The 22587-nt window shown below is 57.2% G+C and overlaps 1 protein-coding gene across 1 annotated transcript in view; it reads left to right on the plus strand.

Annotated features, from left to right (window-relative positions):
• LOC308057756 (hydrocephalus-inducing protein homolog) overlaps positions 1 to 22587 on the plus strand; it is a gene marked incomplete at its 5' end in the record, with an annotated part of 101259 nt that overhangs the window by 66979 nt on the left and 11693 nt on the right. The window contains 27 exons of the mRNA XM_080411807.1: positions 1090 to 1267; positions 1788 to 1918; positions 2526 to 2770; positions 3774 to 3910; positions 4753 to 4880; positions 4966 to 5154; positions 5556 to 5705; positions 6780 to 7019; positions 7295 to 7604; positions 8514 to 8783; positions 9409 to 9582; positions 10732 to 11513; positions 11836 to 12019; positions 12507 to 12648; positions 13513 to 13693; positions 14288 to 15073; positions 15525 to 15698; positions 16024 to 16228; positions 16281 to 16587; positions 16832 to 16951; positions 18296 to 18455; positions 18560 to 18732; positions 19246 to 19444; positions 20306 to 20405; positions 21304 to 21403; positions 21900 to 22068; positions 22348 to 22586. Coding sequence (XP_080267933.1) covers positions 1090 to 1267; positions 1788 to 1918; positions 2526 to 2770; positions 3774 to 3910; positions 4753 to 4880; positions 4966 to 5154; positions 5556 to 5705; positions 6780 to 7019; positions 7295 to 7604; positions 8514 to 8783; positions 9409 to 9582; positions 10732 to 11513; positions 11836 to 12019; positions 12507 to 12648; positions 13513 to 13693; positions 14288 to 15073; positions 15525 to 15698; positions 16024 to 16228; positions 16281 to 16587; positions 16832 to 16951; positions 18296 to 18455; positions 18560 to 18732; positions 19246 to 19444; positions 20306 to 20405; positions 21304 to 21403; positions 21900 to 22068; positions 22348 to 22586 — 6173 coding nt within the window. The remainder of the gene's footprint in view (positions 1 to 1089; positions 1268 to 1787; positions 1919 to 2525; positions 2771 to 3773; positions 3911 to 4752; positions 4881 to 4965; positions 5155 to 5555; positions 5706 to 6779; positions 7020 to 7294; positions 7605 to 8513; positions 8784 to 9408; positions 9583 to 10731; positions 11514 to 11835; positions 12020 to 12506; positions 12649 to 13512; positions 13694 to 14287; positions 15074 to 15524; positions 15699 to 16023; positions 16229 to 16280; positions 16588 to 16831; positions 16952 to 18295; positions 18456 to 18559; positions 18733 to 19245; positions 19445 to 20305; positions 20406 to 21303; positions 21404 to 21899; positions 22069 to 22347; position 22587) is intronic.

A 22587-nucleotide genomic window follows, 5' to 3' on the forward strand; every position in this document is an offset into this window, starting at 1 on the left:
TCCCGGTGCCCCAGCTTCTTAGTCCCGCGTGGCTGTCTTTGAGCTGAAGCAGCGTTCCTATCTTTGTCCCTTTTTGCAAGGGGAAGAGGAAGCCAAATGGCTTTCACATTGTTTTCATGCCCGTCTCCTACAAGGGATGACACACTGATGCCCTCTTCCCGCGGGCTTCCGAAGACGCAGCTCTGCTTGGACCCGTGCAGCCAGCTGCTGCAGCAGCAGCGTGGGTGCTGGCAGCTTGGCAGGGCTCACCTTTGCTGCAGCTGCGCTGTGCGCTGGAGTACGGGCTCAGGGGACCAAGTGGCAGGAGCTGTCCCGCTCAGCGGCTTCCCCTGCAGCGTGCAGGGGAGCGGGGAGCCGAGGGTCCAGCCCAGCGTGCAGAGGGCGAGCCAAAGGCGTCTGCGTCTGTGCCCGGTCACCCAGAGCCATGCTGCTGTCTGCTTCCATGTGCTCTCAATGTGGCTGGTGTGAGCCCAGCCTGAGGCTTGGAGAGCCTTTCTGGAAGCCCAGGGAGGAGATGTCCTTCCCAGCAACACCTTCTTCCCTAGAATTTGTCCTGGTCTGCTCCTGCATTTCCAGAGATGTATGTTTGCAGGTCGCTGTGAGTCTGGATAGGCTCACGCACCCCTGGTGTAACCACGCAGGCAGATGTTTGGTTGGGATGATGAATGAGTCAGGCCCTTCAGCAGCAGCCTGGCAACCACTGACGTGCAGTGTGAGGAGCTGCTGGCCCTGCTGAGGGCATGGGCCTTAGCTCGTCTTCCGCAGCAGCTGGTAAAAGAGCTTTTCTTTATTCAGTCTGGCTCTTGCTAGCAGAGGGTAAGCACTGTGAGCAGCAGAGCTGCGCTCCCGCTGAGCAAAGGGCGGTCTGTGCTGTGGGAATGCAGCCTTACGAGCCCTCTGAAGGACATACTGCACCCTGGTGTAGGAGGCTCGAGCTTTTAGGATACGAGAAAGCTAGAAGGCCGTGTTGTCTGACGTTTTCTTCCATAGGAGAAGCTGTTTTCTCTTCTCAGTGTGCCTATCGCCTGAGCCGTCCCCCCACCAAACGCTCTTTGGTGCATTCCCTCTCTTGTCTCCCATGCCCTGCAGGGTTACATTGGACCTGGCAAGGAGCAAGTGCTCAAAGTCTGTTACCTGCCAGGAGTGCCTGGAGTCTTCTGCAGGGCTTTGCAGATTCAAGTGGGTCACCTGGAACTAGCAAGCATCACCCTGAGAGGAGAAGGGACCCTTCCCAGGATCTGCTTGGACCTGCCCAGGAACATCAGCGGTGAGCACTGCCTCTCTGCTCCGCGGGAAGGTCCCCTGGCTTTTTCCCCATGCCATATGCCCACAGGGCAGCTCACCCCCACCCCCACCGAGCCTGGAGGTTTCAGGGCTGTCAGAGCAACACTCAACCCTCGGGTTGCTTCCTGGGTCTCTAGCAGGTGAGCCCATGTGGGCTTTGCCCCAGGAACCACCCTGCAGAGCTTGCCAGCATATCTGTCGGAGGCCTGGGAAGGTGGCGGCTGGGCAGAAAAGCTTGGGGAAGCTGTAACGCGGGCTGGCAGGGATGTTGGCAGGGTTGGATTTGCCATCGCGTTGCAGGGGATGGGATGCTCCTCTGTAGGGGGGAAGGTGGGTGGTAGTGAACGTCAGGATTCAGAGAGGAGCAGCAGCATCCACTTCCCATAGATTGCTCAAGGAGTTTGTTTCTGGGAGAGGCCAGCATCAGGGGAGTGGGGCTTCCCAGCTTAAGTGGGATTGGCACGGCGTCCACGCTTCTATTTGTGGATCGCTTCTTCCTCCAGGAAATGCAAAATACGAGAAGGTCCTCAAAGAGGCCAAAGAAAAGATGGCAAAGGACAGCCAGAGAGCTGAAGCAGTTGCTCTGGGGGAGGCTGCAGCCGCGGAGCCACCCAGGGACGACGCGGACACCGAGGTGAGAAGCCCCATTTGGCATGTGCCACCCTGCCCCTGTGTCACTCGAGCCCTGGGCACCCCACAGCAGGCTTCCTGGGGCCCTGCTGGCACTTGGGACCTCCCTGCCCGCACCTGGCCACGAGCATGTGTCAGCTCAGCGCTGCCCCAGGGGCTGCCCAGCTCTGGCTGTTGTCCCTCCAGCAGATGCACCAGCTCCCCGACTGCCTCAGGGAGAGCTCCTGAAGGCCGTGCTCAAGTGACTGAGTTCCCGGCACTTTGAAGGAGCTGCGGGTCGTGGCTGAGGGGTTTGTTGCTCACGACCCAGCTTACCAGCAGCAGCCTGACTGCGCCCTGGGGCTGTGCTGTCAGCGGTCATCTCCAAGAGGCATCAGCTTTCTCGTGGCTCCCTTTCCAAGAGAGCTGCTGTCCAAGCTGCTCTGGCACTGGTTGGGGGCAGGCAAATACTCGGAGCTCTGGAAGGTTCCTGGCCTGCCTGTCTGTTTGTCTGGCCAGATCAGCTTTTATGACAGTGACTGGGCAGGCGAAGGTGCTGGAGTCTGTTTCCCTTGAGATCAGGTCTTGACTAAGGGAGCAGGAGGTGTCACAGACGCTGAGCAGCGAGGCAGAGGGACTCCATCGCCCCTCTCAACAAGATCAGGGTGGGATCCTCTCTCAGAGACAAGCCTGTGCCTTGGGCAGGACCTTTGCTAACCAGCCGCTCTCTTTCCTTGCCTCAGTGGGACACGCAGCTGCAGCTGCAGGTGGAGCAGTTGCTGATAGAGGAACATGCCCTGGAGCAGCAGAAAGCTCTCAGCTCCGGCCCCCCAGAGGAAGCGGCCTTTGACCAGCGTGCTCGTCGGAGGCTTCTCAAGTTAGTAGAGACTCCAGGTGCCCCGAGGGTGACACCCAGCAGTGCACCCCTGCTCCCGAGAGCTCCTGGTGTCTGCAGAGCTGGCAGTAGCTGGGCACTGCAGAAAGGGTCTGACCCTGGTAGCTTTGACGTGCTCCTTGTGAGCAGCCGAGTGTCCTCACTTCATAGTGCCACCCTGGGGTGCTCAGCTCCCCACAGATGCTGGGTTCTGCTCTTAGTGCTGAGGGGGTCCAGTGCAGACCATCCAGCCCCTCCAGACAGCACAGACACCGTCCCTGCTGACCAGCTCTGAAAGAGGCAACTCAAAGCTGGCATCTTTGTTCCAACTAACAGGCCACGCTAAGCAAAGCCAGCAGGGAATCGCACGGGCTGAGAAACCCTAAAGCAGGGGGTGTAGATGCTGGTGGGACCGTAGGGCTTGCCTGGGTGACTTGGTCCTTCCCTCTGCTCCTTCCTGATGAGGCAGGGGCATGGTAGGCTCCAGTTCAGGAAGAAAATGCTCTGCAAAACAGACCACTTATGCGCTTTCCCGAGTGGGATTGCTCTGGAGAAGGAGCTGCCCTTGAACGCTGTCGGTGCCGATTCCTGCCTTTCCCGGGGCTGCTCTGGGGACAGACCTGGCTGCAGAGCGGGGAAGATTGCCTGTGCAGGCAAATCTCATTGCAAGGTCCTGAAGCGATTTCAGGCTTGGGCTGTACACCAGGTTAGCAGTTCCACTGAGGCCGGTGGAGGTCTGGTGGACTTAGCCACAGTGGCTCTTTGTAGCCGAGGAGCTGCGACCAGTTAAACACAATTTTGTGTTGAGGTCCCAATGGTAGCTGATAAAACCTAGGACCTGCACCCTCCATGACTTACCGAAGTGTTACTACCAGGTGGTCAGGCCTTGGCTTTCACAGGCTTGAGCTGGGTTTTTACAGCAGCAAATACCCACTTTATTTGTGTCTTCTGTCCACCTGGAAATGTAGCCGGGCTGTGGTTTAAGGAATGTCTCTCTTCCTTTCAGAGTTCAGCTGCCTGAGTACATCCTGGACTTTGGCTGTGTCATTCCTGGTACCGTCCGCACGCACCTTGTGAAGATCACCAACCCCGGGCGGTTGCCTGTGTCCTTCCTCGCTGATAGACGTGCCTTGTGTGGCACAGGTAACCAGTGCTGGAGGGACTTCCCGTGGGCTTGACAGATGAGCTTTAGTCACTGGGTGTGTGGGGGCGTGTTGCGTGCCTGTTTGTACAGCTTTTTTCTTCCTGGCTGCCCCCTGCTCGGTGCTTTAGAGCCTGAATTCTCCTGGCCAGCAGTGCCCAGAGACCTGGTCTGCCTGGGACTGCCCTGACACCTCATTTCAGGGACTAGGTGGGCTGATCACCTTGGTCACCTCTCATCATCTTCTGCTCTTGGCTACCATGAGTGACAGCCGAGGTTTTGTGCTCTCTGTGGGCTCGTGTTGCAAACGGACGGGACCCTTTGTGGTTTGGAAGTGCTTTGTTTAGACTTCATGATGTCATAGCCCTTCAGTTGAGCCTTTATTGAGAAAAGAGCCTGTGAGATCCTCTGGTGTATCAAAACAGGCTTCCACGACAGGCCCTGAGGCAAGGCTGTGTCCCATCAAACGGTGACTTGCTGTGTCTGAGGGGTGGTCAGGTGTCTTCTCTAAGTTGTTGTCCAGGGAACACCGCAGCATGGGGGAATCTTCGTTGGAAATTCTCCTTCGGGGAGGTCTGTGCATCCTTCCCTGAGATGCCCAAGGAAGGAATTGCTGAAGCTCAGCCTGATGGGTTTCATTTTTACCATGTGGACCTTGGATTCTGGCTGCGAAAATGCTTTCTCCTTGGGCGGTGACAAGGGAGAAAGAGCAGCAGGCTTCTCCGGGGATACAAGGGGGTCTTTCGCAGAGCTGCCAGCCAGGACACCTGCGTGGCCTTAACGTGCTTGTGACACACAAGCGACATGAGATGTATCTCAGCTGCTTTATTTTCATCTGTTCAAGGTTTCAGTGTGGATCTGGACCATGTGAAGTGCCTGCCCTGCTGCAAGACTAAGACCTTCAGAGTGCGCTTTGACCCACAAAGCGCCAACCTGCCACTGGGAGAGGTGGACGTGCTCCTGCCCATCAAGGTACCACCTTTTGGGGCAGGCAGCAGGCTGGACACAGCAGCAGATGTCACCTGGTCTCTCAGCTGGATGTTCTGTCCTTCACTAGGTAGCAGGTGGCCCCACGTTCCATGTCCGCCTCCGTGCCGACGTGACTGTGCCGTCCCTCTGCCTCTCCAGGGACAGGCTGGAGTTCTCCGCTGTCCAGTGTGGGCAGTGCCGGGAAGAAAATGTCCAGCTCCACAATCAGCTCCAGGTCCCCTGTCAATGGTTCGTCACCGTGCACGAGCCTGTTAAGGTAAAGCACAGACAAGGTGTGACACGTAACTTCTTGGTTGGGTTTTCTTTGCCTCTCTTGCCCTTTCTGCCCCCGTGGCTGCCTGGGCGCTTGGGCTACAGCTCGGCTGAGGAAGCTTCTGAGGGTACGGGGCAAGGCTGCTTCGCCTGGACCTGTTCGTTAGCTGATGCTTCACTTCTCTGCCATCTTCACCCATTCCTCCTCCTCTGAGGACAGTGCCTCCCCATCTGCCTGCCCTGCCTACACATCTTTGCTCCTGTTTATGGTGCCACCAGGTTATGGTGGCCACGTCTGGTTTGGACGTGGGTGCTCTTCGCACCGTGGCAGTATCTCAGAGCACGGCAGGAACCAAGAGTCTGTCCCCACAAAGGCCACCTCACACGCCTGGTTTCTGTGCCCAGGTGGACAAATGCTTGTCAGCGAGCATGCGTCGGAAGCTGCTGCAGGAGTTGGAAGCCAAGCCCCGTGTCTTTGAGGCACTGCCCTCGGCCGGAACCCTCGCTCCCGGACAGCGATGCAACATGCGAGTCAGGTTTTCACCCGTGGAAGAGGTGAGATTGGCAGGTGTCACCCCGCGGAGGTCTGGCAGGGCAGTGTGGAAATGAGAGCCCAGCGCAGGGGATGAGGTCTGGCCTCCGCATGGAGCTTTCTGCCAGCCCCGTACCCGCTGTGCCCCAGTTTCCCCTGTAGCGCGCACTTCTGAGAAGCGCTTTGGAATCCCCACGGGGAGTTGCACAGGGAGCATCCAGGCTCGGCGGTGTGGCTCCCTCTCGGCACATGGAGGAGATCCACCTGTCTCCCCTCACCTTCCACCTCGTGTGGGCATATCTGCAGGCTGCAACGCCCCGGCGCAGAGCAGCTGGCATGCTCGCGGGGGACAACCCTGGAAGGGCCAACCTGGGCTAATCCTGCTGCCGGTACCAGCAGACAAAACAGCCGCCAGACACCTTCCTGGGCACGGCGGGACTGTCACCTGTAGCGGTACACTGCCAGCAGTCCCTGTGGCTCTGGCCCAACCTGCCTGCGTGTTCCCACGCGGTCTGGGAGTCAGCTTAAGCGATGGAGCATTCCCAAAGGCAGTTTGCATGTGGCCACAGTGACTTGGAAGCTGGCAGTGTGTGACAGCATGGACACAAGTGCTTCCATGCCTGGGAACAGTCCCAGGGACGGTATAATTGCTAGTAGGGATGCAACCAGCTTGTGTTGGGCTTTGGCCAGAGCCAAACGCTGAGCAGAGAAGATGACCCTTATTTCTAGCCAGCGAGAGCTCATCTGCCTCTTGCGTGGCTGGTGTTTGCCTGATGCAGCAGTGCCACAGCTGTGTCTGGGCAGCGTAACCCCGAGGACCTTTCTCATGAGCGCTGCGCTCCCTCGTGACTGGGTGAAAACGTGTGACAGACTGTTTCAGATCTGACACCAAACAGCCAGTTACACCTCACCCAGGATCCATCCCAGTTACCCGGAGCCAGCATGCAGGTGCTGCAGCCTCTGCTATAATTAAATACCTGTTTTCCATTCACCTTAGAGGTACCGATGACACCGCTGACCTTGGGGCAAGGGTTGAATTCCAGGCCCTTGTCACCTGGGACTTAGCGCAGGACCTTTCTGTGCTTCTCTCTTTTCAGAAGTCCTACAGAAGGAGGCTGAAGATTAACATTTGCCAGAGCAGCCAGCACCTCCAGCTGCAGGTCTCGGGACAAGGTCTGGAGCCGCAGCTGGAGTTCAGCCCCCCAGTGCTTGAGCTGGGACCGGTGCTGCCATACAGCCATGGGGCGGAGGGGACAGTGGTGGTGAAGAACCCGTGCGAGTTTCCCATCGAGTTTTACTCGCTGGAGTTTGACCAGCAGTACCTTGAGGAGGAGCAGGTGAGCGGGAAGGTCTGGTCCCCGTGTGCGTGCTGCCGTAGCTTCACAGTGCTGTGGTGGCATTCCCGGGCTTGCGCCAGGGAGATGGAGGCAGTCCCCAGGGCACAGCCTGGTGGCACTTGAGGGGCAGCCAGCCCTGCTGCCAGGCCGAGGGGGGTGCTTGGGTAGTCCGTGCTGGGAGGAAGGCATGAGGGAGAAGACTGGTTGGCTGGGCAGTGTGTTCGTGTGGTCAAGAAACCCCTCCTGTATGTGGTTTCTCGTCCCTCCGCGCACAGGTCCTGCGCATGCTGAAAGACTACGACAGCCGCAACACCTTGTTGCTGCCTCTGCGTGGCCCGGGTGAGAAGCTGCCCCCAGAGGTGCTGGAGTACTCTCAGGACCAGAAGGGGCTGCAGGATGATCAAGCAAAGCCCAAGACTGGGGACCCAGCGGACCAGGACAAGGGTGAGGGTTTGGCATGGTCTGTCCTGAGTGTGGACACAGCAGGGAGTCCAGGCTGCGTACCCCGAGTTCTCCATGACCTCATTCTCCACGGAAAGCCCGTGCTTTTAGCAGCCGCCTGTTCCCCAGCTTGGTGGAGGAATTGCTAGGTGAAAACCTGTGGCTTGTAAGACGCATCCTCTCGCAGCTCTGAGTGCAGCTAAAGCAAGCTCATATCTTACTGCCACACACTGGGGAAATCATCAGGGTGTCCCCTTGTGTCCCTCAGCCACAAAGAGCAGGCTCAGATGAGTTCTTCAGCCTGTAGGACCAAGTCTAATATAACGAGCTGGTTTAGATTTGTTCCTTCGCGGCAACACAAGCACAAGCTCAGAATACCCCTGGACAGGCTCCTCGGTGCCTTGGGAGTCTCCCTCCTTAGGAGAGTTTTGCTTTTGCTTGTGGCCCTGCAAAGTGGGAATGGCCAAGAGCAGGTTGCCATTCCTTCCCCACGTCCTTCCTTCTCGGCCAGCTCTGAAGGTGCCTGGCACCTGTCAGATGGGGGCAGAAAGCACTCCGCTGGGGTTGTTGGCAGCACCTCACCCCGTAGCTCGGTCGTTCCCCCCTCCCTTTTCGATGAAAGCCAGTCCAACAGGGTGAATTCAGAATCTGAATGTGGGGAAGAGGAGGAGGAAGGTGTTAAGGAAAGACGCGGGACGGGTGGTAACCCGAAGCTCTTCACCTATTTTGTCCATTGTGGCAAAAGGGCCCCAGCGGTGGACTTCAGTGCCACCTCCATTGCTTCACTGCAGCCTGGTGCCATCTCCCTCGGGACTGTTCCCAATGCCCAGTTGCACCTGTCACCCCCCTTAGGCACCAGGACCCGGGACCAAACTCCCATGAGGACTGTGGGGAGGGTTCATGGAAGATGTGGCCCAGGCCTCTTGGGTGTTGCCAGATGCTCTTTCCTCCTCCTGCCACCCCACTTACTGTGCTCTGAACAGGCCCCTTCGCCAGCAGCTGGATCTGCGCGAGCCTCGAGGACGGGCACGATGAGATCTGGGCTGTGACATTGCTTGCAGCAGTCTCCTCTCCCAGGATCTGAGGGGATGGGGAGGGCGATCAGGGTCCCAGGGAGGCAGGAGGCTGACTTTTCTACCTGGTTCTACACAGCAGAGCACCAGCAGAGCACCAGCAGCAGCAAGGAGGCTGCAGGAGAGCTGGCCGACAGCCCTGTCCATAGGGCCATCGCCCGCCACCTGGGCATCGATATCTCTGCCGAACGGCGCACAGGCGGAAGCCGCAGAGGGATCGTCATCATCGTCCATGGGGCACCTCGGACAGGTACGTGAGCTGTTGGCTGCAAGGAGAGCGGGAAGCAGGAGAGACTTATCCTGGTGGGCCGTGGTGCTTGGTCGGCCAGTTGAAGCGAAGCGAGGCAAGCCACAGCTCTGCTGGTCCGTGAAACGGTCCCAGGCCTCTGCCTAGCTGGTGGCAGTGGTGTGGCTCATCTTGTGTCCCTATAGCTAGGCTCTTGTCCCCCCAGATGGGGTGGCCATGTCCCTCTTGCTGCATGGGACCACATTGTCTGGTGCCCGTGTTTCCTCATGGGAGCAGCCCCTAGCCCATGCTGACCCCCAGACTGCGCCCAGCTGGCACCCACCAGCACAGGGTAGCGAACGGTGGTGGTGGGCCAGGGCTCGAAACAATGTCCTGGCCCAGGGCTGAGGTCACACCACAAGGGACAAAGTCCTGGGCTGAACCGGAGGTGGAGGCGATCCACCTGGCTCTGGAGTTCAGCGCTTCTGACCGTGCTGAAGCTGCCTCCCTCGTGGTGTCCCCTAAAGGGACATGTGCTTTCTGAACATCCTTGAAACCTGCAAAGCCTCTGGGGGGGGCTTTCCAGAGCCTGTCCCTGAGAATGCTTCACCTGCAAATGTCACCAAGCCGCCTTCCTCTCTCTCTCAAGGAAAGACAGCGGCAGCGGTCGCCCTGTCCAAATATTACGGCGCTGCCTGCTTGTCCATCGACGCCGTGGTGACAGAAGCCATCTCTGACGGGAGCAGCGCGGCAGGGCTCCGTGCCCGGGAGCTGTGCATCAGGGCTGCCGCTGAGCAGAGCCACAAGGAGACAGAGGATGAGGGTAAGGAGGAACACTGGGCGCAGAGCAGCGCTTTGGAAACCCACCACGGCCACCTGCTTCTGCTTGCTCCAGAGGAGTTTGGCAGCCCTTGGGTCTCTTGGGGAGCACGGGTGCAAGCGTGTAGAAATGCAGAGCCATTTCATAACACAGCTCGGGTGAATAAGAAGCTCTGTTTTGAGGGGTCAGACAAAGGCATTTTTACTGCCTCTGGGCTTCTTGACACACGTTCCTTTTTCTGGGAGTGGTGAAGCACACCCATACCTTTCTCAGAGCTTTATAAACACATTTTCTCCGAGCTGAATCCAGCTTGCTCCCTGTGGCCATCAGGCAGAACTGCTGCCCGCTTGAACAAGGAATAACCCTCCGAAGTGGCTCATTAAGCTCTAGGTGACTGACTGTGAGTGTGGCTTCACAGACATGAGAGGAAGGGAAGAATAACCTCTTGGAGGAGTTTTGGATGAGACGCACTGCAGATGAGCTCTTTTTCTCTGGAAATGTATTTTTTTTCCCCCTATACTGACACTGTCAGGTTGCGGAGCTGGCACGTGCTGTGCTGTGCTCCATGTGAGACTGGAGACTTTGGGGAAACTTTCTTGGGCAGTTGTTGCCCTGAGCTCTGCAGGGTGAGGCCAGACGCTGGCCTTGGCAGGGGACGTTTTACATTGCTCAGCTTTGAACCTGGGTGGTTGGGAGCTGGTGGAAGGGAAAAGGCTCTGGGTGCCAGGTGGGGTTGTCCCAGGCAGAGGGTTTAGCTTCCATGGAGATGGGTGATGCTGCTGGGGCAGGGCTGCCCGTTACAGTCTCCACGGGAGAAGGCAGGATGGGTGCAAGGAAGGAAAATGATGGTGCTGGGGGACGAATCTTTGGCTTGATCCATAGGGGAGCTGCTGTGCAAAGTGTCACCTGTGTGCATGTTTATTAAGGAGGGACACGGGGCTGTGCACGACAAACTCTCTGGCCTTTCCGTCCTCTCTCAGCTTTATCGTGCTAGTAAGGGAAGCAGGGCAGGAGCTGCTTCTGGAGAGCAGCGCTGCTAGTGCCCAGCAGGCTGGGGGACAAGTGCTGTGTCCCTGCCAGGGGTGGAAGGTACCTGCTCGCTCCCCGCAGCACCCATCGCCAGCCCCGCTGAGCCATCTGTCCCCTCTGCAGGTCACAATGCAGATGTCTCTCTCAGCGTGCAATGCCGCGCCAAGGCCGGGCACAGCTCAGCGCTGCGCCAGTCCAGCTCTGAGGAGGACGGCAGCCTGCAGTCCCCGAGTTCCCAAAGGCCGGTGAGCACTGCAGCAAGCAAGAGGAAGCCGCATGGCCGTGCATCCCAATCCCGGGAACAGCATCGAAGGGATTCGACAAGCTGCCAGGTGAAGCGTGATCTGCGCTGGGTAATGCCTGGGTCCTTTCTGTTGCATCTGAGAAGCGAAGGGGCTGCTTATAGTGGGGGCTGGTGTGTGGGTGTGTGGTGCAGAGCGCCAGCTGGGCATGCTTGGGGTGGGAACAAACCCCTGTGCTCTGGCAGAAATCTCGACTGGGCCTCAACAGTTTGTTGGCAAAGTGCAGTCCTGGCTAATGTGGCCGCAGGCAGTGGGCAAAGCTGCGGGATGCTGTGCCGGGGGCTTGCAAGCCACGGGATGTGTCCTCCAGGGTTGTCCCCTGGAGCTGCTGGCCTGCAGGGTTGGTTCGAGCCTCCCGCTAGTGGGAAACCCTGGCTGCAAGCCCAGCAGTTGGAACTGTTCAGGGGTTACCCAAGTGGTTTGGTTTACTTGTGGCGTTCAACATTGCAGGGCTCCTCCATTTCTCATCTCCACCCTCCCCTTCCCTGCGTCCCTGCGCAGCGATGGCTGAGCGTCGGTGGCAGCACAGAGGGAGGGCTGGGCTGTCTGAGCTGCGTGCTGCCCGAGGACTTGCTGGTGGCCATCCTCTCCGAAAGGCTCCAGGTACGTGGGGTGGGGTGGGGTGGGGGCAGATGCTGCGTTCCTGCTCCGCAGAGACAGGCAGCGAGGCAGTTTGGAGAGGAGGTCTGTATCTGCTCTCGGAGGAGCCCCGAGCTGCACGCAGGGATCCTTGGGGGAAGCTGCAGATGCCCCAAGGTGGCAGAACGTGGGGAAAGATCAGAGCTTGTCTGGGCCGATGCGCTGGACACAACGATGGCTGGTGTCCTTTGACATCTGCTGACAGTGGACATTTACTGACTGGCTGAGAGCCCCGTGTGTGCCACAGCTGGCTAGAAAAGCTGTTCCTTTTCAACTTTATTCGCAGCTGAGTGACTGCTACCAGGGCGTGGTGTTTGATGGCCTGGAAACCCTCTTTGCGCACAACATGGCATCTGCTCTCCTCTGCCTGCTCAAAGCTGTTGGAAATCGGCCTCACATCTATGTCATGAACCTGTTCCAGGATTATGTGTCCTTTAAAGCCAGGGAGACAGCTGCAAAAGAGCAGGAAGGTGAGACTTTTCATCTCCGCACCTCTCAAATCTTCCCTGTCAAGCACTCAGCCTTATCTGTGTGTATCTGGGTTACCAGCAGGGCTTGTAAGAAGTGGTCTTATTAATCCTTCCACCTTCTGCCTGGGTGTAGCCAGCGCTCAGCTCACAGTTGCTTAAAATGCAGCAGAGCAGAGCTGAGGCTGTGAAGACTTCCCTTGGTCTCTACCGTGAAAGCCTGGGCACAAGTGCCAGCTGTTGTGGCTCAGTACCGAAGCAGCAGCAGCAGCTGCCCGCCACGCTGGTGCGCAGGAGCCAGGCAAGGCGCGGGAACTCGCCGTGAACTGTTGATAGTTCAGGGGCTGATCTGAATTTTGGAGCAGGGCTGTGAGCTCCCCAGCACCTCCTGGCAGGATGATCGGCTGGCTCGGGACACAGCTGTGAATCCTGGCAGCTCACCCCCAACAGCAAGCTCTGCTAATGGTTTCTCCTCTGGCCTTGGCTGAAGGACGGGAGCAGGAAGAAGCTGCCCGCAGGGAGAGAGAACGTCTCTGGGAGATGGACGAGGATGAGTATGATGCCCTCACTGCGGAGCAGAAAATTCAGCTTCATAACCAGATACGCCAAGTCCAGCGCGAGAGGAGGCAGAGGTCTGTGCGCCTGTAACTCCCCAGGAGGGTGCCCCTGCAGGGTTTTCCTGCTCCGGAGACCTCGGTTGAGCTCAGAGGGGTCACGGAGCGAAGGCCCGAAAGGGTCTGCTCCAGGCGGGCAGTTCCACCCCCAGGTTCCCAGCAGAGGAAGGCCCTTCCTCCCGGGAGAGAACATCTTCTCTCCAGCTGAGCGGGGAGCCCGCGGGTTTAGACGGTGGCTGCCAGCACCTGGGCTCTGGGCTTGCCTGGCCGCTGCTCCTTAGAAGTGTCTCTAAGTTAATTACGTTGATTCTCATCTTCACCCCCTTCTTCCCCACACCAGAGGGGTTGTGGTGTGGCTTGGTGTGAGGCACAGCCGTGCTGGCTTGGTTTAGATCCCAGTCCTGCCGTAGGGGAAGTCCTTGCTGATCTCCCAGGTTTTTCCTTCCTGAGCGACACCGGCCATAGAAGCCGGTGGCTCTTGGGCTCACCCTCAGCTGCAGCAGCAGGTCAGCCTGGGAGAAGCTCTGATCCACCAAAGCAGCCCAGGAGGGGAGGCCGCAGGGGTTGAGGAGGATGCACAGGCTAAGTCCGAAACTGGGAGGGGGACCCGCTTAAAGCGAGCGTGTGTTTCCGCACTTCGTTCAGCCCAGGCTGACCTTATGAAGCAAGGCTGAGGTTTGGCTGGCCCTGGAGGTCCCCTCCCACCTCTCCTCACTTGGGATATTCCCAGCCTCCCCAGGCTGAGGGAGGTCCACAGAGATGGCCTAACGGTTCTGCCGGGCCTCAGGGTCAGGGAATGAAGTGCAGGACCAGCTGGGATGGCGGCAAGCCCAGACTTCTGGTGGTGACTCTCGGGCGTGTTTTCTGTTTGGCTTGCTGAAGGGAGATGGAGCAGCTAGCTCGAGAGCTTGAGGAAAAGCGTCGGCAGGAGCTGGAACGCTTGAAGGAGGAAGAGCTGAAGAATTCTGAGCAGGGGAAGAGAAAGACTGGAAAAGACCAAGAGAATGCTTTGAGGAGGAAAAGCCGGCCTGGTGTCAAGCAGGTGCGTGGTTGTTTACAGAGATGACTGAAAGCCCTGGGGACCTTCCTACGGAGCTGCGCCGTGCCTCAGGGAGCCCCACGCAGTGCTGGGGACGAGCACCTGGCAGGAGCAACATGTGGGGCTGCGCTGGGAAACAGCCACCGGGGTCTGATCGTGCTGCTGCTGCACCGGGGTGTCTTCCCATGGGTTTGCTGCTAGAGCTGCTCTACTAAGATCATGCTGCCTTTGAGTCCTGGCTTCATGTAACTCCACATATTGACTACTGAAGCCCTAGGTAGTATTAGTCCAGCGTTTCTTCCCACTCTGCCTGTGACTTACACCTGTGAGCCATGATCTGTCTGGGATGTGGGGTCTTTTCCTACATGTCTGGCAGGAGATGCCCCCAGGCCTTAGGTATTCATTAGCAGGCAGACTTTGCAAAGAAGCAGGCAGACTTTGCAAAGAAGCAGCCAGCCACAGGGATGCTCAGCGCACCAGAAATGAACCCAGAGGACTGCACGGGAGTAAGGAGGTGTCTTAAGTTCTCTGCTTGGTTTGGGAACCTGTTCTGTTCCTCAGCTGGTTTGCAGGACCCCTCATCAGTCTGACACTGAAGAGTTTGGTTTGTTGAGCTAAACTGGGTACCAGCTATGTTCTGAACTGGGATTTGTAGGGTGCCTAGCACAGGTCTCGAGCGAGGTTTGGGGTGCTATTGTAAAGATCATTGCTGCCCTACAGCACCTGAGTCAGTGCTTTGAAATGCTCCCTGCTTTTTTTGCTCTTCCTGCCCAGGGCATGAACAGTCCCACCAGCAACACCAACACATCCAACAGCCAGAGGTCGGAGGTCATCAAGGGGGTGGTCAAGACACGATCTGTAAGGAAGCGCCTGGGCTCTGTTGCACGCTGCACAAAGGAAGATGAGCAAAAGCAGAGCAAGGTCACCCTGATGGATGCCCACCTGGCAGCGGCTGCACACCCCACAGACCTGGAAGAGGGGGAAACAAAAAATGAGGCCCAGAGTGACAGCGAGAACTTGGCCCTGAGGTTTAATATCTACGAGACGTCGCAGAAGGATGTTGCGCGTATTTTGGCATCCTGGGACAGGGTTCAGGGTATCCTGCTGTTCTCCCTGAACCACGAGGACGCACGGCACCCAGCGGAAGAGCAGCCCCAGCACGCATCCAGCCCCAGGAGCTGGAGGGACAGAGAGAAGGAGCATCAGGAGAGGCTGGAGAAAGAGCATCTGGCAAAACTGAAGGCTCTTGAGGATGCCAGAATACCTCAGCTGGAAGGGGAAGGTGCAAAAGGGTCAGCCAGAGGCCAGGGTGTCGGGGTGCCCTGCTTGGACATCCAGGTGCTGGGCTCAGAAGATATGACTAGGAAGATCCTGGAGAGCAGCGAGCTGCCAGCGGCAGAGCAGGTAGAGCCCTGTGAGGCTCGGAGGCTGAGCCTACCGTGCTCCTGGGCCCCGGTCCAGGCCACCGATGATGTTCCACAATGGCTCCGCAGCAGCCCCATGGCTGGGGGAGGTTGTCACCATCCCTCAGGTGGGTGGGAAGCAGGAGTGCTCTCTGTACAAGCATCCCGTCTGTTGAGAGCATTTCCCAGCCTGGAAATCATTGCAAATGGTCCCAGGGCAGGGCAGCTCAGGTTTCCTTCAGCTGAGTCACTCCGGGGAGAGGTTTCTCTCGAGGTCCCACTTGTAGGTCCTGGCACTGCTCTGGAGCCTGCCCACTCCACTGGGCATGAAGAAGCGCTGTGCCCCATATAAATAAAGCCCCACCACATTGCCGAAAGCTCCGTGCCTTTAAGGAGTGAGTGTGAGGATGAAGGTGACAGGGGTACAAACAGGGTTTTCTCTTACGCTTTAGGTCCTGGATAGCCTTGGACTGGGTCCCTCCGGGCTTCCCATTCCCCCTACTGCTTTCTACTCCGTGATCCACTACCCGGCAGAGCGGATGGCCCCTGCAGCAGGAGAAGCCCTCAAGCACTTTGTCTTTGTTGTGCCAGAAGGCGCCACTGCAGAAGAAGACAAGAATGCTGCCGTAAGTCTCGTGGATGCCCCCGTTGTGCCCAAAGTGAAGGTGCCAGGGCAGGGGGGTGGGTGGGGAAGGATCACTGTGATGTCTGTAAGATGAGAATAACGGTTTAAAAAAACCCCTCAAGCCCTCGCCTTGCCTTGAGGTCCTGGGCAAGGAGAGTGTTGTAGGCAAAACTAAACCTGGTGAGGAAGACCAAGTCCCTGGGCAGATGTGGTTGTTTATTTAGTGCTTCCCCTAATTGTTAACAAACCCACAGCTTGCTTTCCCGGAGGGGGATGTCTCGGGGCAGGTCTCACCTCTCTGTTTTCTCCCTCCCCTTGTGGCTCAGACCGCAGAGGAGCAGGTCGCCCCTGTGAGGAGCCAGTCGAGCGAGGAGAAAGCTGCGGGCAGCTGGGAGGCTGCGAGAGAGAAGCAGAGCTCCAGTCAGGGCAGGAGATGTCTCCAGGGGCTGGACAGGGAAGGACCCGTATCTTCTCCTGGGGCGCACCAAAGCGGCGAGGACACGGTCCCATCCCCGCCGAGACATGTCAGGTGAGCTGAGGGCTGAGGAGATCCTTCTGCTTCGCGGCCACCCTGTCAAGTGAGGTCTGTCATCCCCAGCTCCTCAGGGCCCCTCTGTTGGTGCCTCCGTGGGATGGCGAGTCCACAACCCTCCTCCTCGTCTTGTTTGCTCATTAGCCGTGTCTGAAGCCCTCTCTTTAACTGCCAGGCTGAGCAGCTGCCGGTGGATAGTGCCTGCCCGCGGCGAGGTGGAACTGAAGGTCCACTTCAGCTCCACGGTGCTGGGCCAGTTTGAGCAGACGCTGCGTTTCGAGATCCTGGGGACAAAGCGACTGTACCAGCTGCCCTGCAGGGGCACCTGCCTGTACCCCACCATCAGCCAAGACCCACGGTAAGGCTTGCCCCTGGGAGCCTCCCACGCTGCTCCCCCCTGGGCTCAGAGCCAGGGCTGCCCCTTGTACCCCGGTGACCTTCTGGCTCGGGCAGAGCGTGCTGCCTGAGCCGCCCAGCATCTTGTCCCATGCCTGGAGCTGGGAGTACTGGTACCGCGGCCACCAGTAAGGGTTACGGCTTTCTGACCAGGTTTTCTACTTGGAGCATCTCACAGCTCTTCATTCCCTGTTTTCTCTGCCCAGGCTGGTGTTTCCCCACCGAAGGAAGAGCAAGGCAGACGATGACATTGTCTTCAAGCAGTATGTCACGGAGACGGGTGTCTTCCACTTTGGACCGCTGCTGTGTGGGAAGTCAAGAGACTGGTACGTGCTCCCCGCCCTGAGCGAGCATCCTGATGTGCTGCCTGCACAGCATGGGACGTTGGGATGGCACCTCCAGGGCCTCGTGCTGTCACGGACACGTCTGGGGACGAGCCGTCCCAGAGGCACAATTCAGGGCAGGCCCAGGTGGAGACCGGCCTGGGAGATGCAGGGGGCTGAAGGGCCACAGATGTGTGAACTTGAGCAGATGATGGGCAAGTGAGTCCTGGAGGAGCAGGGGAGAGACGGAGCTGATCTTCCTCCCTGGTGGGTGCCTTGGTGGCCAGAGCCATGTGCTGCTTCCAGCCTGAAGGTCACTTGGAGCAGCTTGTGTCCCCCCGCCACATCTCAGCTTCGCCACCTACGAAATGAACTTTATGGTGTTTTTTAAAAGTGCTTTGAGCTCTACAGGTGGACTGAACAAGCAATTACTCTGCTGATGGTTTTGTAAAACATTCATCCGTTTGTAATATTAGTAAGGCCTTATGATTCGACCTGCCGATATGGGGGCGTGGGGGATCTGCAGAGGAATGAAAATGGAAATTCTGTTTCCCCATCCTCAATGCTGGACAAAGTCTGCCTGAAAAAGTTGCCATTGTAGCTGCTGGCGCATTTCTATTTTTAACATAGCTTTTTTTATCAATAGTAGAAATTAAGTTGTCCTCTTCATGGGAGCTCTGGAGAGCTAGTGGTATTTTGACAACCCAAGCAAATGAAATCAAAACAGTTCAAAAACCAAAAGAGGATCTTTAGTCAGGCTGCTGCATGGCCTTGGGTTTCTGTTTGTGCTTTTTAACCCTTTAACTCCCAAATCTGCTCCATACCCGAGGGAAGGGACGTTTTTTTTAAATTCAGCATTCCTCTTGGGAATGAATCCTCTCTATTTCCTTCCCTCAGACTTTGAGCTAACCTGTGAAATACAAGGCATTCTCGTGACTGTTTTGGAAGACAAAAGCTAAACTATTTTTAAAAGCTCTTTCCAAGAGCATTTCTTTCTACCCTGCAGGGAAGGAAACCCAACAAAGAAAGGGGGAGAACCCACGTGCCTGCAGTACCTCTGTTTTTCCAGGCATCTTTGAGTTTCTAATTTGTAAAATGCTCTTTAAGTGGCCTGTGCATCATCACGTGTCTGGGCTGGAGGCACCAAGTACAGGGGTGGACATCAAAGTAACGCAAGGATGGACACACATAGCACCCAGTGTGCCCCTGAAAATGATCCTTTTTCTTGGGCTGCTTGTTGGAACATGGTCTTGCAGTGCAGCCTCCCGCTGCCAGGACATGGCTCTTTCCTTGGTGTGGGATGAAGGCGACGGTCTCCTCTGCAGCCTTCTCCCCTTTTGCGGACAGGTACAAGGCACTGGACTATCCCAGCAACTGTGAGACGATAACCATCCTCAACGTCACCCCCTTGGAAGTAGAGGCGCATTTCTCCTTTGAGCGCGATCTCAAGGCGGACACGTTCCTTGTAGAACCTCCCAGCATGAGGCTGAAACCGAATGAGAAGCAGGTAGGGGACAGCAGGTAGGGCAGGCACTGGTGTAAGTGCCCAGGAGCCATTCCTCCTGCTCACTGAGTGCTCTTCTGTATTTCTTGTTTCGGGGATGGGGCTAGAAGCTGAGCATTTGGGCGTACCCCACTTCAGCTGGTCTGGTGGAAGACAAGCTCGTCTGCCGCATTAAGGAGAACCCAGAGCCGGTGGTCTTCCCCCTGTGCTGCCAGGGGGTGAAGGTGGAGCTGAGGGTCAGCCCCAAGCGCGTGCATTTCAACAGGCTGCTTCTGCACAGGTCAGTCATCCCGCGGCCCCTCTGCTGGGGACGGGTGCTGTCGGTGAGCTCCCCTTCAGCCTCTCTGGCTGGCTGCATGGCCCTTCAGGCTGGATGTTGGGCTGGCGTCCCTCTTTCTGCCAGCAGTTCCCGGTCTCTTGCTCACCGTTCCTTGCTGGCTTGGTTCTCTCAGGACAGCCGCAAGCTCTGTAGCCCCCCAGCAACGTGGTGCAATGGGCATCTTGATTCATTTGTATCTCGTCTGCTGGTTCGGAGAGCAGTGCAGTTGCTCCTCCTTATGTCCCTTCTGTTGGATACACCGTTAGCACCCAGCCCTTCCCCAGGACCTCACCTCTGAGACTTGTGACACAGAGAAGACATTTAACTAATGTTATGGATACTATAAATACTGGATGTGTATAGATAAAGATATATATATAAACTAATGCATAGGGCTGCTCCAAGATGCATTCAGTTGCAAGGCCTATCCTGACCATCGAGCAGCTGGTGCAGGGTGTCTTTCTGCCTCTGCAGGGAGGACAGCAAGACCCTGGTCCTGCGAAACAGCACCCTGCTGCCTGTGGCCTGGCGGCTCTGTGGGCTGGAAAACCTGGGCGAGGACTTCTCCATGTCACAACGTGAGGGCATCGTTGGTCCGCGCACGGAGTTTGACGTGCATCTGTATTTCAAGCCCACAAAGGCTCTCAACATTGAGAAGAAGATCCGACTGGAGGTGAGGGGGACTGTGCCCTCCCTGGCAGGGCAACGAGATCTTTGGGGTGGAGGCTGTGCTTGAAGGGTTCCCTGCAAAGAGGGGGACAAAGGATGAGCCTTCCCGAGGTTCCTTTCTACCCGCATCGCCGGGGGGGCAGGCCCTTAGCGGCAAGGAACTTGCTCTTATAGCTGAGCTTCAGGGGGCATGTGTGCTGCCGGGCCAGGAAGAGCTGCACCTGAGGGACACAAGGCTGCTGTGACCCCAACTTCTGCTGCCTCAGCCTGGGTTCACCAGAGCACATGGTGCATCCCTGAGCATCTGCGTCAGCCCAGACAACCAGGCGCTGTGTCCTGAGCCCGCGTTACAGCCACCTTGCCGCTGTGTGTGGTTGAATGCTGTTGTTTGGTTGTCCAGACCTCGGCGTGCTCCCTGCGCCCATGCTGCAGCCTGTCCGGGGCTCTTAACGGAGAGCAACAAGCTGTCACCCTGGGCTTTTGTTCCCCGTGGTTTGGGGGCTGCACTTCAGTGAGGATGCTGGGTGATTGAAGGGGAGAGGGTTGACGGTCAATGCCACCTGCTCTGGGACACCTCACAATTCTTGAGGTTGTTTTTCCATCGCTGTGTCTCCCCGGGTGCTTCCGCGGCAGCACTCCCTGCTGAAGGAGTGCCGAGCTGGGCTGGTAGGGCTTCTTACTGCAGCAGCATCTCGCTGGGTCAGCCCGTGAGATGAGCAGGTTGGGAGAGTTTGGGAATCCACAAGTGCTTGTCAAGCAGGGGAGGCCATGGTGGAAGCAGCCAGCAGAGACAAGGACTCGTATGTTGTCTACCAAAAGAATTTAAGAGGATGGTCTAAGCACTGTTCGTTTCTCGCTGCCTCAGGTTTCAGATGCAGAAAACATCCTGGGGATTGTCCAGACCGAAAATATCCTCATTTCTGCAGAGGGCTATGATGTTGCTCCAATCATCAACATTCCTAAAGGTCAGTGGATGCCCCAAAACAAAGCAGTCTGGGTGCGTTGCCTTGCCTTGGCAGGTGAGCAACCAAAGCGCTTGGGATGGGGTAGCATGCAAGCGTGGCCCGGTCACATAAAGCGCGTATCCTGCAAGTTGAGTGGAGTGAAGGGCTGTCAGGGCACAGCCAGCCTCGAGTCTCTCGCCCCTGAGCTTTGCAGTGTGCAGGTTGGTCTGGGGGCTTAGAAACCACAGCGATGTGAGCGAGCAATTGGCAGCTCCTGAGGGCTCAGCAGGGCACATAAAGTTGTTGGATCAGTGCTTGGAAGCAAGAAGACAGAAACCCAGCTCCTCACCTGCTAAACCCTGCAGATATTCTCCGAGTAAGAAGAGCAAGGGCAGCAAAGTAGCTAAAGAAAATTTCCAAGAACGGAAACTTCCTGAGAAGGGTTTTGGGCTGCCTGAGAAGGGTTTTGGGCTGCCTGAGAACTCCCAGTGTCATAGAACAGTTTGGGTTGGAAAGGACCTCAAAGATTGTCTTGTCCCAACCCCCCTGCCATGGGCAGGAACACCTTCCACTAGTCCAGGTTGCCCCAAGCCCCGTCCAACCTGGCCTTGAGTGGGGCAGCCACAGCTGCTCCGGGCAGCCTCTGCCAGTGCCTCGCCACCCTCACAGTGAAGAATTTCTTCCCAACAGCTCATGTAAATCTCCCCTCCTCCAGTTCAAAGCCATTGCCCCCTGTCCTGTCACTACAGCCCCCCAGGAAACACCTGTCCCCACCTTTCTTATAAGCCCCATTTCAGTATTGAGAGGCCAATTGAAATGGGCCTGGAAGTGTTGAAATATCTGTCTTGTCACTTGGTGTGGTCTGTAGCAGCTCACTAATACTCCCCGTTTCTTGCCTGGCTCTGCGGGTTTTCTGCAGGTGCAGGTGGCACCGTGGATTTTGGAGTCCTGAAAGTCCTGGATGATGCGAAGCAAGTGCTGACTCTGAGGAACAAGGGGAAGTACGAGATTGCGTACAGGTGGGTCCAGCTGCCTGGTCTGTGAACGCGTGGTGCCACCATCTGCCCAGGCCTGCCTTCTCCTCCTGCCCATGGCTAGAACCGCTTCCCGTGCTGGCTGCCTCGTGGTCTGGTTAAATAAAAAGCCCGGGCTCCCTAATCTCAAAGACTTTAAGGGAGAATGCAGCCCCACACCAGAAGTCCTTCACAGCTGAGCAGGAACCAGAAGGAGAGGCCCTGAAATTGAAGCCACTCACTGCTGAGATCCATTGCCTTCCTCTGAGGGGCAGCTCCTTTCTCTTTATGACTCTTTAAAGGAGGGGATGAGAAAATTGGCTGTCGAGGTTAGTTTGCAACACTCATGATGGTCTGCACTCTCTCAAGATCTGAGATTCCCCAAGCAGAGCTGGACTCTTTCCCTTTTGATTTTTTTATGGTCTTATGTCAAGTCCTGGCTGTGCTGGTGGCACTTGTACTTTTAACTGCAGAGGTCTTTGTTCCTTCCCTTTCTCCCCAGTTTCCAGCTGAAAGCTGCAGGCACCACCATACCAGACCTGGCAAGCCACTTCACTATCCAGCCGCAGAAGGGCCTGCTGGCTGCCTCCGGGCGCCCTGTGCAGGTCCAGGTGTTCTTCCACCCCAAGATGGAAGTGAATATCGAGGACAAACCCATCCTGCACTACCAGGTGAGCTGCCCCAGCCAGGCAGCGGTGGCACAGCACGTCTTGGGAGCGTGAGCAGGACAGGTGCCTTCTGGAAGGAGGGCTTTAGCTGGGTAATTCTCGTAGGTGACAGCAATGTCTCAGAAAACATTTGTGATGCTTCCTAAGCGGAGCTGAAAGTCTGGCTCCGGAGGAGGCGTTGAAACAGGGAGGATGAGCTGATGGGGACCTGGGATGGGATCAGGGAACAGAGTCAGAGGCTGGCCTCTTTGCTGGTTTTACCAAGCCCTCCTCTGGCTGCAGGTGATGGAGCCCAGCATCTGCGGAGGAGGCGAGACCGTCGCCGTCATCCCAGTGAGGGTGTCGGCGAAAGCTGTGTTCAGCAAGTACAGCATTCACCCCGCCTCGCTCATCAACTTCGGTGCCATGGTGAAGGGCAGCAGGAAAACCTGCACCTTCATGCTGGAGAACAAAGGCAGCCTTGACTTTAAATTCCTCATCTACCGAGCAGACCAGGACGCATCCCGATTGCAAGAGAAAAGG

This window comes from Falco punctatus (genome assembly GCF_963210335.1).
Source record: "Falco punctatus genome assembly, contig: scaffold_35, whole genome shotgun sequence".
Lineage (NCBI taxonomy): Eukaryota > Metazoa > Chordata > Aves > Falconiformes > Falconidae > Falco > Falco punctatus.